This window comes from Panicum virgatum, chromosome 7N, assembly GCF_016808335.1.
Source record: "Panicum virgatum strain AP13 chromosome 7N, P.virgatum_v5, whole genome shotgun sequence".
NCBI lineage: Eukaryota > Viridiplantae > Streptophyta > Magnoliopsida > Poales > Poaceae > Panicum > Panicum virgatum.
In genome coordinates, this window is record NC_053151.1 from 44857150 (window position 1) to 44873996 (window position 16847).

Consider the following 16847-nt stretch of genomic DNA (forward strand, 5'->3'; position numbering starts at 1 on the left):
TCCGTCGCCGCGCCGGGAAGGGGAGCCGAACACGCCGGGCGAGCTCGAGCTCCGCCGCGGGCCCGCGTTGCCGGCCGGGTCAGCTGGAGAGGCGTGCGCGGGAAGGGCGGCGGCCGACGCAGGGTCAGCGGAGTTGGACAGGAGAGAGGAGAGGTAGAGGGAGAAAGAAAGAGGAGAGAGGAGGGAGAGGAGGGCTGACATGTGGGTCCCACCGCCACATGGCGTCCAACTCAGCAAAACTACCCAGCAAAACAGCTCGATGGCCAAACATGAATGGTTTTGAGAGTTGGATGGCTGCGGATGTCCGGTTTTAGAGTTGCATTGCCAAATCCGGACGCAGTCGATAGTTGAATGGTCAAAAATAGACTTTACTCTTATAAATTTGAGTCCTTCTGCTTGCATTTTTCTACTTCACCATGGTGCACGTACACCACGGCAACTCAACGTAGATTCGCCTGGGCAGGCGAATCAACGAGCTATTATTTTCAGTTTTGTAATGTTTCAAAATTTGGCTCTGCAGAGGTTAACATCGAGTCGCTATTAAGAAAATGAAAACGACAATAGTTAACATCGAGATCGAGAATTAAAGACTGTTTCATGTAAGGGACCTTTGTAAAAAGTGCAAGGGCGCGTCTGCCATGATAATTGAGTGACGAGGGTTTTAGTGAAATTATCCATGTGATCAAATTCTTCGCCCTCTTTTTACCCTGTTCCTGAGTCTTCACTGTACAGTCGCACCCCGATTTCTCCTCCGTCAAATCTGTCCGACAGCTACTTGGAGTAAGCACAGAGTTCTCACGGATCTTCCAATTATGGCCACGTTTGGTCAGATAAGTGTTAATCGTTAGGCGATTTCTGCTATCATGATACTTGCTCCTTTCTTTCTGGTCTTCAAATTTGAAGCCGTCGTTTTTCCTATGATCCCACTGCCGCTTGGTCGGCTTGGACCCCAGCGCCATTTGAACACTGCAACTATATTACTTATTCCTGGAAATAAAGGTGTGTCTGCCTTAATGTCAATGGCCGCACGCCATACGTTCGGCGAAATAGCTACGTGCCTATATGAGATGTTCCATAGGGGTATGGATCAAGTACTCCCTGCATTTGATGCGAATCTAACAATGTTCTTACAAAATCAGCATGTAAACATATTGTATTTCGAATCATTAGAATTAATTAATTAATTCCTTTACCAAGCAGCTCTTGCCTTAAGCAAATAGGACTCTTATCCATTGCTTTCATTGAGTCCTATAAAGTTTATAGCACGATATTAGGAGCATTTCGTTAGTTCACATTGATGCTAAAACTGCGTAGTTTTGACTATACACATATCTTAGATGATGTCTTCATTATTTACTTTCTTCTACACAGGAGGGATGAAGATCAAAGTTACACTGCTTACAGGAGAATACCCAATGCCTCCCCTTCTGTAGGCATTCATCACAGACATAGGCCTTGGCCATGTCCAATTCAAGCTCATGACTGTGTCGTGGATCATTCACTCGGCGAGGCAGTTTGTCTCCTTCCTTCCTGAGTGCTTCATCCACCTCAGAAACTCTAGATTCCGTGAATGGGAATGCTGTTGCACCATAAGCTGAAATTGCTCTTCTGCCATCTGTTTTTAGAACTTTACCATCCATACCAAGTATCAGGAGTGCTGGGATGCCCTTGATAGCAAAGATTCTTGTTAGCTCTTGCCTGGCGGTGTCAGAATAGGGGATGGCAAGCCAAGGCATTGCACTTAGGCTTGCTTGGAATTCCTCTTTGCTGCGGTCTATGGAAATGAAGATAACCTCAAAACTTCCAGGTCTCAATATCTTCAGTTCATTGTACACCTCTACCAGTTTTTTCGTGAAGGTGCGGCAAGGTGGGCACCAATGTGCCCCAAAGTACAGGCCGACAATCTTCCCAGTAAGGTCAGCTATAGAAATCTGAAAACATTGTCATTGGAGGTTGAACTTTGAATAAATGATTAGAGTGAATAATGCAAAGAGAAATGGATGTAAGCCTAAGTATGAGACACTTAACATGACATCACTATCATCAACAACTGCACAGTACTTTGGAAGTGTTGTTGGTTAATGATATTCTACAATCAAATTATCTGAAAATTTACCCCAGTGGTTGCTACATTTTAACCCATGTAGTTTGCTTATACAGTATTAAGGAGCTACACTTATTTTTCATCGCTAGTGTGTTTTATGCTTTATATGGCAGGAACTATAAGATAAACATAGATTTACGGTATCTATATCTTCCATTTTCAATTAATTTGGTACCTTCTCTTGCACAAAAAAATTAGTAAGATCATCGGATGCACAAGATTGTGTTTGCATGTTAGCTTGTTTTAGTGTGTATTGTTTAGCTCCTTGCTGTAGTGCCTTTGTATTATCTGCAAGATTTTTTTTGTTACCTGTCATGGATATGCCTATTTGTTTTAGTATGTATTGTTTAGCTCTTTGCTGTAATGCCTTTGTATTATCTGCAAAAAAAAATTTGTTACCTGTCATGGATATGCCTACTGACACAGTTTCCCAAGTCTGTATTTTTTTTCTTCTCAAGTATGTATCTAGACTGTTTTCTCACCTGAATCATGTCCGGTTTCTTTCACAAACTTTAGTAATGCAGTATCAAACATATAACTGATTATCAGAGGCAGTTGATGAAAGTTCACCTTTATGCCATCTGCACTTATGACAAAGTCTCTGTCCTTGCAGCCAAGAAGCTCCTGAAGCTTACCTCCTTGTCTCCTGGCATCATCCATGGCTTCCAGCTCCCCTCTCCTATTTGCACTGAAGGGGTATGCATCTACTCCGTACTCCTCAACCAGCTTCACTACATCATCTTCGAATCCCAGTCCACCAGATGGTGTTACTGACAAAGGAATCAGTGCGGGGATATGCTCAATGCCAAAGTGGCTGCACAACTTTCGCCTTAGGCTAGTGTTGAAGGGCAAAGCGAGCCATGGCATGCTTTTGAAGTGATCCAAGAAGCTTGCCTCGTCATGGTCAAGTGATATGAAGATAATTTCGATATTCTTGTTAGTGTTCCGGAGCATTGTGTAGATTTGGACTAGCTTTGGGGTGAAGTTCCTGCATGGCCTGCACCAGTGAGCTGAGAAGAAGAGCCAGGTCATCTTCCCTTCAATGGAGGACAGAGGTAATTCCTGCTTTTTCATGAAAGATATCAAATTGCTTGAGTCAGACATATTTGGCTAAAGAAGAATTATTTTTCTTTTGAGAACAAGCACGGCAGAATTAAACGCATTTTTAGGCTACAGTTTAGTTTCAAAATGGAACAGTGAGTGATAATATTTTGGAAGAATCATGCAGGTACGTATGTTTGCAATTTAATCTCAGGCAAATAATCCATTTTATACCGACTTGTTTTAGAGCAGTACAAACATAAACTTGCGCAAGAACTTGTTATGCAGAATAAATAAACTGAAAAACCTGCACTTTATTTCCATGAGAGAACTATAGAAAACAAACTTCATTATTTAGAACATTGGGACAAAACAAGAAATTTTTTTTGAAGATCAGAGTTCTATTTCTATACCAAACCCTAAGATTCCTCTCACCTTTCCTCCGTTGGATAGAAGAGATTCAACACCAGCCAGCTGCAAAATTTTCACATGTTTCCTCACCTCTTCCTCTCCTTTCATCCCTCCTCTTCCTTATGCCGTGCGTGGCAATAACAATGAAACAAGTAAGAGCGCTTGGTTTGTCTTATGGTCTCGTCGTAAACATCGATGCTTCAGGTTTTAAAGATGGCCGTGTTCCTAGGAATAGCATCTTTGGCATGTTGTGTGTGCAATTGGCCGAGTAATATTCTAGCCATTTGCTTTCCAATATCCCAGCAGGGGGAGCCGTAGCCGTGGTGAAAACAACAAGGTCGGATAAGGATAAAGCTGACGGGCAGCAGGGCACCAAAGCTGATCAAGTGCGCATGGGACGGCAAGCAAAGCAGAATTGTGTGCTCATCCTCCAAACCGGCATGGATCCTGATGATGTGGACGGCAAGCTGATTGCTCCGGCCCGTGCAATTCCCCTTTACCGCAGTTGCTGTCAAATGTGCTCCCGTAGAGAGAGTAGTAGTACTCTCCTGGCTCTGTAATGTAATACAGTTTCTGAACTCTGCTGATCGTGGATGTTCTACCTGCTCGCATATTCCCCTGTTTAGTTTCCAAAATTTTTCTTGCGCTACAATAACCTCGAATATTTGATCACTAGTTAGGAGTATTAAATATGGATAAGTGACAAAACTCATTTCATAACTCCTGAGTGAAATCGCGAGGCGAATCTAATAAACCTAATTTTTTTTTCTCACACGCGCAGGAGAACTGCACGTCGTTGTATTAATAGATAGAAAGAGCGGTCCAAATTACATTGCCGAAACCATGGCCTGGGTTAGTTTTTTGTTACATGCGCACCTAATAAGAGCTAAACAACCACATCCAAAACACTGTAGCATTCCAACTATGTCAGCAGCTTCCCCAACACTTTTGCCCCCGCCAGCTTCCACAAGTTTGCATGCTCATGTATCTCTTGCAGCACGGGACGGGCGTCCGGCTGGCAGCCATCAAACATGCACCGGTTGCGCATCTTCCAGATGGACCAAGCTGTGAGGATTACCAGGGAGTTCATGCCTTTCCTAGCAGCCTTCGGCGCCCTTCGTGCTGCCTATCTCCGCCAATCTTTGAAGGTGTCGAACTCCAAAGTGGGGGCCAGGTGCTGTAGGCCTACCCTCCCAAGGACGGTCGCCCAAACCTGTCTTGCGAAAATGCAAGATGTGAGAATGTGTTGGACTGTCTCCTCCTCTCGATCGCAAAGGAGGCACTTGTCTGGGTGTTGGAGACCCCGACGGGCTAGCTGATCCGCTGTCCAGCACCTATTGAGCATGGCCAACCAGAGAAATATCTTGCACCGAAGGGGTGCCCAAGACTTCCATAGGCGCTTGTACGGCTCAAAACCAGAAGAGCCCACAAAGAACCTGGCATAAGCTGATCGAGCGGAGTAAGTACACGAGCTCTCCGGTGTCCAAAGATGTTGGTCCGGCTAGTTCTCGAGCAACTGAACATTCTCCAAGGTATCCCAAAGCTCTAGGTAGTCCACGATTGCTGGCACCGACAACCCACCTGCAATGTCGCCCACCCATCGCAAATCCTGCATGGCCTCATTAACAGTCCTCCTAGATCGCGCTCGCTTGTTCACAAAAGGAACCAGAGCCGGAGCAAGCTCCTCGATGGACTTTCCATGCAGCCAACGATCCTTCCAGAAGAGGGTCGTTCTTCCATCTCCCACCAAGGAGGAAATCGAAATGGCGAACATGGCTGTGACGTTGGGGTGCACCTTGATGTTGAATGCCGCCCAGGGTCCGTCTTACTAAGCCATAGCCAACACATTCGGAGTGCCCACCCTAGGGTCTCCAGGTTATGGATACCTAGCCCTCCAAGCTCCTCCGGGCGGCACGCCCGCTCCCACGCCACAGGACAGTGTCCGCCATTCACCTGTCGACGTCCCTTCCATAGGAAGGCTCGACGTAGCTTATCAATGGCGTGGAGAAGCCACTTAGGCGCATCTAGAGCAATCAGCAGATAGACCAGGACTGCTGTCAGCACGACCTTCACTAGGATCGCACGCCCTGCCGTGGACATCAGCGCCGCCTTCCAGCCCAGGAGCATGTCGGCGACCTTATCCACCATGGGCTGGAGATCTGCCTTGGTAAGCTTCCGAATAGAGAGTGGCAGGCCCAGGTACTTGCAGGGGAAGTCCATCACCTCGCAGGGCATGGCGCTCGAGATGACCTCGAGCTGCTCGGTGTCGCAGCGGATTGGTACAATGGAGTTCTTCTGCATGTTTGTGCGAAGCCCGCTGGCCTCCCCGAAGAGTTGCAGGATCTCCTTGGTGGTGGACAGATCTTCGGGAGAGGGGCGGATGAAGAGAGCCACATCATCCGCGTACAGCGAGACGCGGTGCTTCACTCGATCGGTAGCTAAAGGCTGGAGAAGCGCCTCCTCATCAGCCTTCCCAATCAGGGCGTTCAGCACATCCATGACGATGATGAAGAGCATGGGCGACAACGGGTCCCCCTGGCGAAGTCCCTGCCGATGAGCGATCCACTGCCCCAGTTGTCCATTGAGCAGTACCGGGTGGAAGCTGAGCGAAGCAGGCAGCAGACGATCTCCCGCCAACGCCTCCCAAAACCCAAATGGGGCATGACCTCAAGAAGGAACGGCCAAGAGACAGAGTCAAAGGCCTTCGTGATGTCGAGCTTGAGTAGAAGGCGTGGTTCCCTCCGATTATGCAAGAACCTGGCCATCTGCTGCACGAGGAGGAAGTTGTCATGAATGCACCTTCCTCGGATGAACGCACTCTGGTTGGTCGAAACCAAAGAGTTTAGCCTTGGGGCCAAACGATTGGCTAGGATCTTGGTCACCAGCTTGGCAAAGCTGTGCACAAGGCTGATCGGGCGAAAATCCTTCACTTCGACTGCATCTGGCTTCTTCGGGATGAGGATTAGGAATGCCGAGTTAAGAGGTGCAACTTCCTCCCATCCCCCTCCTGAATCACTCGTAGCGCCTCCATGATGTCATCTTTAATCACCGGCCAACACTCCTTGTAGAAGCGGCCAGTGAAACCATCCGGCCTGCAATGATTAGACAATGTCATGCTATAGTAACACAACCTCTAATGATGGATTAATTAGGTTTAATAAATTCATCTCGCGATTTTCCGTGCATCCGTGCAATTAGTTTTATAATTCGTCTATATTTAATACTCGTTATTAGTGTTGAAAAGGTGCAAAAAAAATTGCCCAAAAATTTTTGGTAACTAATTTGTCTATATAATACTCCTTCTGTCCCAAAATAAATGCAATTCTATGGTTCAAAATTTTTCCCACAAAAAATACAACTTTGACCTAGCAACCACAAAAGACAAGAGTCTCCGGAAACTTCTCATACAAAAGACAAGCCAATGTCTAGACTTTTCTTACAAAAGACAAGAGCAATTTGATAGTTTGCACCTATCATTGGTTTACATGTTCGGTTCTAAAATTGTATTTATTTTGGGACGGAGGGAGTACTCGTTGAACTACTGGGCTACTGCGCGTCCGTTTCGGCCCTAATTGATGGTCCTGATACAGCAACGCAGCCGGCCAGGCGTCTAGTAGCCCAATGGCGGCCTTTGCGGCAGACGCCAGCAATCGCGCGGCCCATCCTCCTCCACCCACCAGGCCACACCCGTCCGCGCACAGTGGCAGGCGGCGACGCGGCGCCCCACCACCAGCGCGGCCGCGGAAGCGCGCGCGCCACGGCGCGAGTCGCTGCCGCCGCCCTCCGCAAGCCACGCCGATGGCGCCCCAGCCCCCCGCGCGCGAGCGGCCAGGCTGCGCGTGCCGTGGCAGCTGCCGCCGCCGCGCCGCGCCGCGTGCCGGTTCCGCACGGCTGCACCGCGCCCGCGACGCTGGACGCCGCCGGCGCCTCCGCGCCGCGCGCCGTCCCCGCAACGAAACTTACGAGCCCCTAGCCACTCACTGCTCAACCTACGGACATCGCGTCATCCGGGGGGACCCGGAGACGGAGAGGCAAACGCCTAGTTTCCTCGCAACCACCGCGCACAGTTGTATCGACACTCGACAACCGTTTGCGAAAAGCACAAGGCCTCCCTGGCTCCGACTATCATTCGGCCTGCGTCCGCGTTGCCTTCGCCTCGAATCAACCAGACGCTCTGCAGGCGCGGCCTCGACGTGTTCTCTACGTCGCGAGGAAACCGCGTGTACGTGCGCGGCCGCTGCGCTCTGACTCGGCCGGCAGCCTTCACAGCTTCCACACTGGGCTTCACATGCCTAGCCGCCTCGCTTTTTAAACTTCGTCCAAACTTTCTTCACAAGAATGAGGTCCACATCGTCACGTCGTTGTGACCGCGTCACGAACTCACGATGGCTTGGCAAAGGGCTTCCGGATGAGAGCGACCGACGAGAGGGGTTAGGGGGGATAGGAGGACTCGATGTCGACCTCGCTCCGATGGTTTTCACATGGTGTCATGAGATCCTTGTCCCTATTTGCGAAAGCCCTTGCTCGCTTTGCCACCAAAATTCAGCTTCCTTTTTTTCTTCATCTGCAAATGCAAGTACCCACAGATATGAACAAGTCCGTAGCCTGAATCATGCCAACTCCAGAAGTAGACCACCGCGAGTCTCATACAAAATCATCAATAGGAAAAAATTCAAATAAAAAATTCTAGGTTTTTTCAACAATGTTTCTAGGATGATTTAATTTACTCACATATATTTAAAAGAGGACATATGAAAATACACCGATCTATGTGAAAAAGTCTGTAGCCTAGTGGTTATAGAAGCCTCGATAGCATCTCAGATTATGTGTTCGACTTCCTATGAGACCTAATATTTTAGGTTGTGCTTTTAGTGGTAGTGACTTCGTTAATTTTAAGGATTTGCAAGTCTTTTTCGAAGATCCTTATAGAAGTAGGGTGGTGAGTGTCTCCCTATGTGACCTAACATTCTAGGTTGTGCTTTTAGTGGTAGTGATTTCGTTAATCTTGATGATTTGCCGGTCTTCAAAGATCCTTATAGGAGTATGATGGTGAGTGTGCGTGCATTGTGAGTATTTGAGTTATAACATGTAATCTTTAAAAAAAAATACACCGATCTGCAAATTAGGTCCATAGTCGTTGCAAGTGCAGGATGTGGTATGCGCCTGATAAAGAGGAAATAGTAAGGGTACGATCCAATGTAACGACAGATCTCTAAGTTTAGACAATTATTATAGCATATACTAATATACGCGGTTCTCCTCAAATAAGTTCACCACTACAGCTACCACTCAGAAGTCACAACTCGTCACCCTCGTGTTCCTCCTCCACTCGTCAGGCCCTCTCCTGCTCTCCAGCCTCCACCACGCCACCGCCCTCCGTGCCGAGCCTGTCTCCGCCGCAACTGCGCTTCAGTCCTCTCTTCCTTCTCTCGTTGGAGTCCCCGTCGTCGTCTTCCGCCGCCGGAGTGGAGTGGGCAACTGGAAATCCACCTAGGCTTGGATTGGCTTCTTTTGCTGGTACGGAAACCCTTGCTAGTAGCTGTCTGCAGAATCTTCTCTTTGCTGTGATCCCTTGACTCCAAACGTTACTTTGCTGGATGGATGCTCGATTGCCTTGGGTTCGTTGCGGCTTTTTTGCTTGGTGGAGTGCTACTTGCAGTTTATTGTTCCAAAAATTTTTCCGGGGTTCAACTGAACCCCATTCCCCGATGCTAAGTTCGCCCATGGTCAGTTTGTTATGTGCTCCAATTGCTTTTTAGGGCATTTTAGTTCGAGAAAATGTAGTTGTAAAACTTCTGCCGTTTATAGCGCTTCATGATGTATCCATATTCATTGTTTCTTCAGTCTCCCCTGAAGAAATAGCATCTGTTTGCTGTATTGTGCGAGCTTGTTTCTGATGTCCGGGATCACATGAAATTTATGTAAATTTAGCCACAGAATCTGGAACCATATACATATGTTTATTTACTATCATCAGAACCTTTTTTTTTACCTAGTTCATGTTTGGCTGGGCATGTTAGTGACATCATATTATATTTATTTGTTACAGTCTACTTTGCGCCCATCACAATTCAACTTATGCTGCTTTGCTGAACTTACATATGATTGTTCCTTTTGAATAGATGTAATGGTGCTCAGGGGCGGGCCCAGGATTTGAGAGCTGGGTATTCAAAATTTCAAAAGGTGTAATTTTTTAACAGCTCCAAATTTATAAATTACAATGCTAAGTTTCAAAATAAAGATCAAATTTATCACTAGTCAGTTCACCTTGTGCTCAGGCTTAATTTCACTCAGACCTGCTTTTACTTGCTCGCCCAAGACATGGGCACAATTGTTGGAGCGGCGGAGCAGTGGAGGCCCCACCACACTGCGCAAAGCGGCAGCCCCAAGACATGGGCACAATTTGTAATAGAATTAGACTATAGTTATCGATATCTACTCGAAGTATGTTCTGAGTTATCGGATATATGCTTCTTGATCTGGTTGCGTTATCATTTGGTGCTTGCATTGCATGATCACCCTATGCTTGCGATGGTTAACATATCGACCTTAGAACTCTATCAACTACTCCAGTATTTGTATGTTTGCTCTAGTGTGATGTCTGTCCATCTGGAGGGTGGGGGCTCCGCGTGGGATGCTAGCAGAGTATCGCTTACTAGTGTAGACATGGTGTCTAGATTAGCTAAGTGTTGCGGGTTGTCTACTATACCCACGGTTTGTAGAGGTAGCCGGCAGGTGGTGACAGCCCTGTTTGAGCCCTAGTAATCCTCGACGTTCGATATGGGGGGTAGGAGGTGCATAAAGCCGCCGGGGTATACAGGCTTCTCTAGTTACTTCGATAGCAGTCTCCCTGTTGTGTAGTTTAATCGCTGACGATCTAACCATAAGATGGCATAGATATAGCTAGCCTAGCACAGTTGACTCGAGCTCTAACTTCTGCCTTGCTCCCGGCCTATACCATCTTCTTTTCTTTTATTTATCTTGCGAGTACTTGTGTGTGTCACACTACCTCCTACCATGTTATTTATCTTACCCCTGTTTATGCATTTGAATATCCAATCTAGATAAAGTTTATCAACTAGTCTATATCTTTTTATTCACCGCCTTCCCTGCGGAAATATAAATGACACCCCGGTATACTCCTGGGTAAAATGCTACAATGGTATTCTGTGCGCTTGCAGATTTATTCGTGGTTCATGAAATACCTGCAACCCCAATTGGCGTCTGCGGGTGTCATCGCTGCTTCCCGGTGGTGACGCTGGTAGGCGCCAACAGAGTCTTGTGCTCCTGCCTGGCTGCGGAGCTGGCCTAGCCACTACTCGTATCTCGTCTCCCGCCCAGCTACCATGCCCGTGGCGCTGATCATTTACCCAGCCATAGAGCCCCTACCGATGTCCATCCTCGCGGCCGACAAGTCCCTGCATGTCTATTCGTCCGGCCCTCATCGATTGCGCCCTTGCTGCCGAGATCGCCAACTTGAGGAGCTAGAGTTCCGCTCTTGCAGCTGGGCATTGGGGAATCGAGGGACCGAGGGGACACACAGGCGCTTGGCTTGTCGGTCAAACTGGCTGACTGGCTGCCTGATCGCTAATGGGCCAGTGGGCCGTTGGGTGGGGAGGGGTGGGACGTGGGGTGCTACGATTTTCAGCACCAAACAGAAACTAGAAGTTTGGAAGCCAGTTATATTGTCCAGTATTCATAGTTTTAATTCATATACATATGCTACACTCTATATATGTAAAAGGTTTTGCCAAAAAATAATGGGTATTCACTTGAATACCTTTGATACAATGTAGGCCCGCCCCTGATGGTGCTATCGGAATCACAGATTGTAGTCGAGAAAAATCCTTCCATGAGTGTGGATGCAACAGAGAAGGTTATGGCAGTAATGCTTGTTCGTTGTTTTCCTTGTCTTTGCTGAACATGAAGAATTACTAACAGTAATATTGCTGTTTTGTCAGCTTGTTTTGAGCAAAGATAAAAAAAATATCTAGTACTGTGGTGTGTGGTGCAAGCTCCTTAGAGTCACCAAAAAGTGCCCAAGAAGAGTCTATCCCAAGAAAAGGTGGAGAACAACAGTTCGGCTACCAGCCCAATGTGTATGCCTCTCAGCCACAAGCACTCTTTTCTGGAGGTTAGACTGTATTTTTGTTTCTCTATGTTGATGCTTACACCTACCGGTACATTGTTGCACCACATAAAGCATGCATTGATGGTGCATAGCATGGTTTAAAATCTCTCCCACAACACACTTTTCTTTGGAAAAAGTTCCGCCTTTAGCTGATTAGCTCTATCTTGGCCTTATGGAAGGGCAGAAAAAACGTAGTTCAACTTTTCCTTTTTTTGTTTTTTATAAGGCAGCATATTGTGGTTTCGTTATTTTCTACCTTTTTAGGGCCGTGATTTTTTAAAAAAATTTACTTGATCTAAGCCTTTTTGCTTTCCTCTACAGGATATTTAAACCATTTGGGTCAATGGGAAGAATATCCATCTGTTGCGAGTGCGGAGGGTCTTAATGCTGCATACCCTGTAAGTATTGGACTGTTGATCTTTTCCTGTTTCTTAATTTTCTTGATCATGATTGAAGTGATTTTATAGCAAAACTGATTACTAATGCTTCTCCTCAATATGCAAACAATTCACAGGTGATGTATGGAGCTTATTCCCCTCTGCCAAGCTTTGGAGACAACCAGTCATATTTCTCATTGCTCTACTCCTTCTCAAGTCCTTACTACCAGCCACCTGCTTCTCCAAGCATGGGATATTCAAGTTCAGCTACTGGGATATCACAGTTTGATCCTTTGCGCCAGTACTACCTTCCTGATGAGCTTTACTACTCACCAACTCCTGGCTTCCATCAGCCTTTTGGTTCTTTGGATGGAGGTACGATTTCATCTTCTTAATATCTATGTGGTTCCTCATAATATATATGAAATTTGAATTTAGGTTTTTCGGTGTCACTTATATTTACTATTTGTACACATGCCATTTTTGTACTGATTTTATGAAGTTGTTGCAGTTCCAATGCATTCTAATGGTATTCCTCAATTTTTTGGGCAAGGAAATGTATCCCTGAATTCTGGAATGGTATGCGGTTATACAATTGTATTTTAGCTTGCTCTTCATTGATTATATTAGTGTTATGGTCCATGGTTGGTTCTATTAGGGGTCGTTTAGTTCCCAAAAATTTTCACCTCCCCTTTGAACACATGTATGAAGCACTAAATGTAATTAAATAACAAAACTAATTACACAGTTTGGATGTACACGACGAGACGAATCTTTTGAGCCTAATTAGTGCATGATTAGACATAAGTGCTACAGTAACCCACATGTGCTAATGATGCGGTCAAAGGCCTCAAAAGATTCGTCTCGCGGTTTCCAAGTGAGTTCTGAAATTAGTTTTTTAATTAGTGTTCGAAAAGCCCTCCCGACATCTGGTCAAACATCGACGAGACACCCAAAAATTTTTGTTTTTGGGAACTAAACGCCCCCTTACTACATTGATTTTAAAAGTCAATTTTGTGTTTTTTCTTTTACTGCACTTACCATGCCAGTTGTGTTGTCTTAAAACTGATGGCATGCATTCTTGCAGCACCAGGGTTCCATGTATAACTCTGGATCATACGCTGCATTAGAACAAGGTGGTAAATGTGGAGGTGGTAGACCATGTTGCAGTGCTAGTAGCAGATTTGACACCTTCAACAAAGGCTTCAAGCATGAGAAGGACTCTCTTGACTTTCTGTACGAGCAAAGTCGTGGCCCAAGAGCCACCAAAACAAAGAAAGAAGTGGAGAGCTCTTCAGTTGAGGATAAAAATAAAAAGGCATTATTAATAGTTGATCCTGAGAAGTACAACCACCCTGATTTCGTCACTGAGTACAAGGATGCCAAATTCTTTGTAATAAAGTCCTACACTGAAGATCACATTCACAAAAGCATAAAGTATAATGTTTGGGCCAGCACTGCCACAGGGAACAGAAAGCTAAATGCTGCTTATCGTGAGGCAAAAGACAAAGAAGAGTATTGTCCTATTTTCTTGTTTTTCTCGGTATGATCATTCCATTCACTGTTAGTTTCTCTTTTTATCTTTTGCTGAGAAAACAGAACAATTTTTTCAGGCCTACAAGTACCAGGTTACAGAATGATTTCTTTGCAGGTTAATGGCAGTGGTCAGTTCTGTGGTGTAGCTGAGATGATTGGACCTGTCGACTTTGACATGAGCGTCGATTACTGGCAGAATGACAGATGGAGTGGCCAGTTCCCTGTGAAATGGCACATTGTTAAGGATGTACCAAACAACCTTGTTCGGCACATCATCCTGGGGAACAATGAGGACAAGCGTGTGACAAACAGCAGGGACACACAGGAGGTACAACGAATGACATTATCCCTGATCCTTGTGTTGATCCTTGTGCTGATGGGGTCTCTTGCAGGTAAAACTAGAGCAAGGTGTCCAAATGTTGGCCATCTTCAAGAACCATGATGCCAAGACAACCATCCTTGAGGATTTCGACTTCTATGAGCAACAAGAGAAGGCTATGTTGGATAATAGGCAGCAGCTTAAGGTACAATATGCTCATGCCAAGACCCAGAAGCTTGTGGAGGCCAGTGAAGCGGTAGGCATCATGACTCAAATCTCAGACACCTTTGCACAGGCTGTCCATCTAGAAGAAACCAAGGACAAAGAAATCAGTCTGAAGATTGAAGATACCACATCTGCTGAGAAGGCATCCGCTGCTCCTGTGAAGACTGAAGAAGCCACTCCAAAAACGGCAGAATCTGGTAACCTTTTGAAGGGAAGCGGTTGAATTTTCGTTCACCTTTCATGATTAATTCTGAGCAGCAGCTGGATCATATATGCGATGATATGTCATGGAGGCGAGTTCGGCAAAGGATAGCCGAAAATGGGAGTTGCTGCCTAGTTTATACAGCATGATAGGCTAGAGTTAAAGGCTCTGTTTCACTACCGGTTAGGCAGGCTATAATCTAGTTTCGTAGCTTCCTAAGCTAGTAAGCTCTTCCTATTTTCCTGCACCTCATCTATATTCTTCTCTGACTGACTTTAATTGAGCCCCCTCAAGAATGATGCCCAGTGATTTTGGCCATGAGGGTGAGCAGCGTATATATATTAGCTTTTGTATAGCTTGCACTACTACTCTAATTACCCATTTCATTTCGTCTCCGGAGCAACCCGGTCAGTGGCCACCTCGATCAGCATTGTTTATGTTGTATTTTATTTTAGCGGCAGATTGCTTATTCCGTCAACAACTATATCTCAGAAATACGTGAAATTGCTTTAAACTCTGATCAAATTCTGCAGATTAGCTGAAGGCAGATACTATCAGAACTGTTGCCACTGGAACAGAGCCATTGCCAGGAAATTATATATGCTATATACACTGAAGCAACACATGTTTGTGCGCATAAGCATATTTCAGCAGGAGGGTTATAACACATGAACAAAGCACCAGGGACACAAGGCCGTTACAAGAATAGGAACCCTGCATGGTGTTTTGACAACAGGACATTGGACATGGGCTAGCCCTAAAACATCTCAAGAGTCTGAAAACACAAACTAGCTATATATTCTAAGGAGAGAGAAATATTTGGGAGACAACAGGCTTACACCTAAGTATATACACAAACAGCCATACACTCAGGTGGGCTTTCTACTTCAGCTGAGCAAAGTCTTGACATATGATAAATACACTCAATTATGCTTCCAAAGAGCTTTTTCAACTCTCCTTTTGTCAGATTCAGTAGGTAGTCATCGGTTGGGAGATGCAACACCGAAATCGAGCCTTGCGGACGGTGCTCAGTATCTCCATCTCAGCATGCTCCAGCATCCGGACAACTTCAGTGAACGGCGGACGGACATCAGGGTTTGGATCCCAGCACCTTGTCATGATCTCGCCAAGGGTGGGCTGGCAGTCCTGGGGTATGGCTGGGCGGACGCCCTTGTTCACCACAGCGAAAGCGGCTTGTACTGCTGTCATGTTAGCAAAAGGGAGCATGCCGGTTATAAGCTCCCACAGCACAATGCCAAAGCTATAGACATCAACTTTCTGGTCATATGGCCTGTGCTGAATCATCTCTGCAAGATGAAAATCAAGATGTCAAGAATCCTCACCATTTTTAATGTATATGCCAGAATGACTTCAGATTTAAACAACACAAAAATATAACCATAAGCAGCCGCATCACTCGAGTTGGAGGAGACGACCAAGCGGCGGCTCCTATAACATCCCTAAACTAATTTGAGAATTAATCATGTCATCATGTGCATCATCAAATAACTTCAAAATGACTTTGGTTTGATTTCCGGAATGTCCGGATTTCAATCTGAAACCTCCGGGTTTGCCTGGTCCGGAGTTTCCGGGACGAAACCCGAAGTATCCAGGTTTACTATGTTGAACGCGTGTCAAACACACATAACTTGAATGCCACGTGCCCCCACGAGCCCCATCCGTCAGTCTAAGCATCACTACACCTGGGAACCCCCTCCTAGCCCTCTCTCTCACTCCCATTCACTCCCCTCTCTCTTTCTCAAACTCTAAGCCATGGAGGAGCTCCACCATCTCCCCCACCATTGAGCACCTTCTCCTTCGCCGGAGCATCGCCGGAAGACCCCGGAGATCGACGCCGACGAGCTGCACCACCTCACTTCATCTTCTTCATTGGAGTTAGGAGCTTCCCCAAGCTTTTCCTCCATCTTCTTCACCTCCCTCAAAGCTTCAAGCAAAAAGGACAAACTCGAACTTCACCAAGCCCTCCCCACCATCTTCAAGACCTTGCCGGTATTGCACTTGTCGCCGGTGAGATCATCCCCTTCCCAATCTATCCCCATAGCTCTAGGTTAGAGGCATTGAAGCACCTTCACCATTAATGACATAGAGCTCTTAAATCCCAATGCATGTAGGTTTTAGCTATCAAAATAGACTCCCCACACTCCTAGGAACCTTTAGGAACAAACCCCACCCCAAACCGAGGTCGGAATCGCCGACGACGGACTTTTCAATGTTCACCTGCTAACCTGCCAGAGTCTCTGGGCTGAAACCCAGAGTATCCGGGGAAGTCTCCGGGGAGCCTGGAGTATCCGGGCTGAAACCCGGTGTAAGGATCTTAAGATGCCTAGAGGGGGGGGGTGAATAAGCAATCTGCAATTTAAAACACTTCACAAAAATGTCAGACGCAGACTATCCCGGATACTCCGGGTATATGCCCGGATACTCCGGGTTGGGTGGTCCGGAGTATCCGGAGCTATATCCGGAGTCTCCGGGTTTGAACG

General features: G+C 46.3%; 3 protein-coding genes across 9 annotated transcripts; 1 reads left to right on the forward strand and 2 right to left on the reverse strand.

The window, feature by feature from the left end:
- Positions 1-1270: 1270 nt before the first annotated feature.
- Positions 1271-3844, reverse strand: LOC120683366 (probable nucleoredoxin 3). The gene is made up of 3 exons (XM_039965443.1): positions 3581-3844; positions 2675-3166; positions 1271-1931 (listed from the first exon to the last, which is right to left on the reverse strand). Exons 1-3 carry the CDS (start codon positions 3662-3664, stop codon positions 1350-1352), a joined length of 1158 nt encoding a protein of 385 aa, XP_039821377.1. The 5' UTR covers positions 3665-3844; the 3' UTR covers positions 1271-1349.
- Positions 3845-8785: 4941 nt separating this feature from the next.
- LOC120682363 (YTH domain-containing protein ECT4-like) lies at positions 8786-14757 on the forward strand. Of its 7 annotated transcripts, none has more exons than XM_039964222.1 (8): positions 10907-11432; positions 11518-11690; positions 12009-12085; positions 12202-12439; positions 12576-12643; positions 13152-13607; positions 13716-13928; positions 13993-14757. In XM_039964222.1, the coding sequence occupies exons 4-8, from the start codon at positions 12205-12207 to the stop codon at positions 14365-14367; spliced, it is 1347 nt and encodes a 448-aa protein (XP_039820156.1). In that variant the 5' UTR covers positions 10907-11432; positions 11518-11690; positions 12009-12085; positions 12202-12204; the 3' UTR covers positions 14368-14757. The 7 variants fall into 7 exon arrangements, with proteins under 7 accessions (XP_039820158.1, XP_039820156.1, XP_039820157.1 ...); XM_039964223.1 differs by having other exon boundaries at positions 11518-11655; XM_039964224.1 differs by lacking the exons at positions 10907-11432; positions 11518-11690 and adding an exon at positions 8786-9073.
- Positions 14758-15315: 558 nt separating this feature from the next.
- LOC120681313 (serine/threonine-protein kinase STY13-like) lies at positions 15316-16271 on the reverse strand. Its single transcript, XM_039962821.1, has 2 exons — positions 16157-16271; positions 15316-15653 (listed from the first exon to the last, which is right to left on the reverse strand). Exons 1-2 carry the CDS (start codon positions 16269-16271, stop codon positions 15316-15318), a joined length of 453 nt encoding a protein of 150 aa, XP_039818755.1.
- Between the last annotated feature and the right edge of the window lie 576 nt (positions 16272-16847).

Coding starts and splice junctions, on each gene's coding strand:
- LOC120682363 (XM_039964219.1), top strand. CDS start 11,860: ATGGAAGGGCAGAAAAAACGTA. Junction 12,086..12,201: donor GTCTTAATGCTGCATACCCT/GTAAGTATTGGA, acceptor AACAATTCACAG/GTGATGTATGGAGCTTATTC. Junction 13,608..13,715: donor CTATTTTCTTGTTTTTCTCG/GTATGATCATTC, acceptor ATTTCTTTGCAG/GTTAATGGCAGTGGTCAGTT.
- LOC120681313 (XM_039962821.1), bottom strand. CDS start 16,271: ATGGAGGAAAAGCTTGGGGAAGCTCCTAACTCCAATGAAGAAGATGAA. Junction 15,654..16,156: donor ATGCTCCGGCGAAGGAGAAG/GTGCTCAATGGT, acceptor TTCATCTTGCAG/AGATGATTCAGCACAGGCCA.
- LOC120683366 (XM_039965443.1), bottom strand. CDS start 3,664: ATGAAAGGAGAGGAAGAGGTGAGGAAACATGTGAAAATTTTGCAGCTG. Junction 3,167..3,580: donor TTCTATCCAACGGAGGAAAG/GTGAGAGGAATC, acceptor ATGAAAAAGCAG/GAATTACCTCTGTCCTCCAT. Junction 1,932..2,674: donor TAAGTGCAGATGGCATAAAG/GTGAACTTTCAT, acceptor CAATGTTTTCAG/ATTTCTATAGCTGACCTTAC.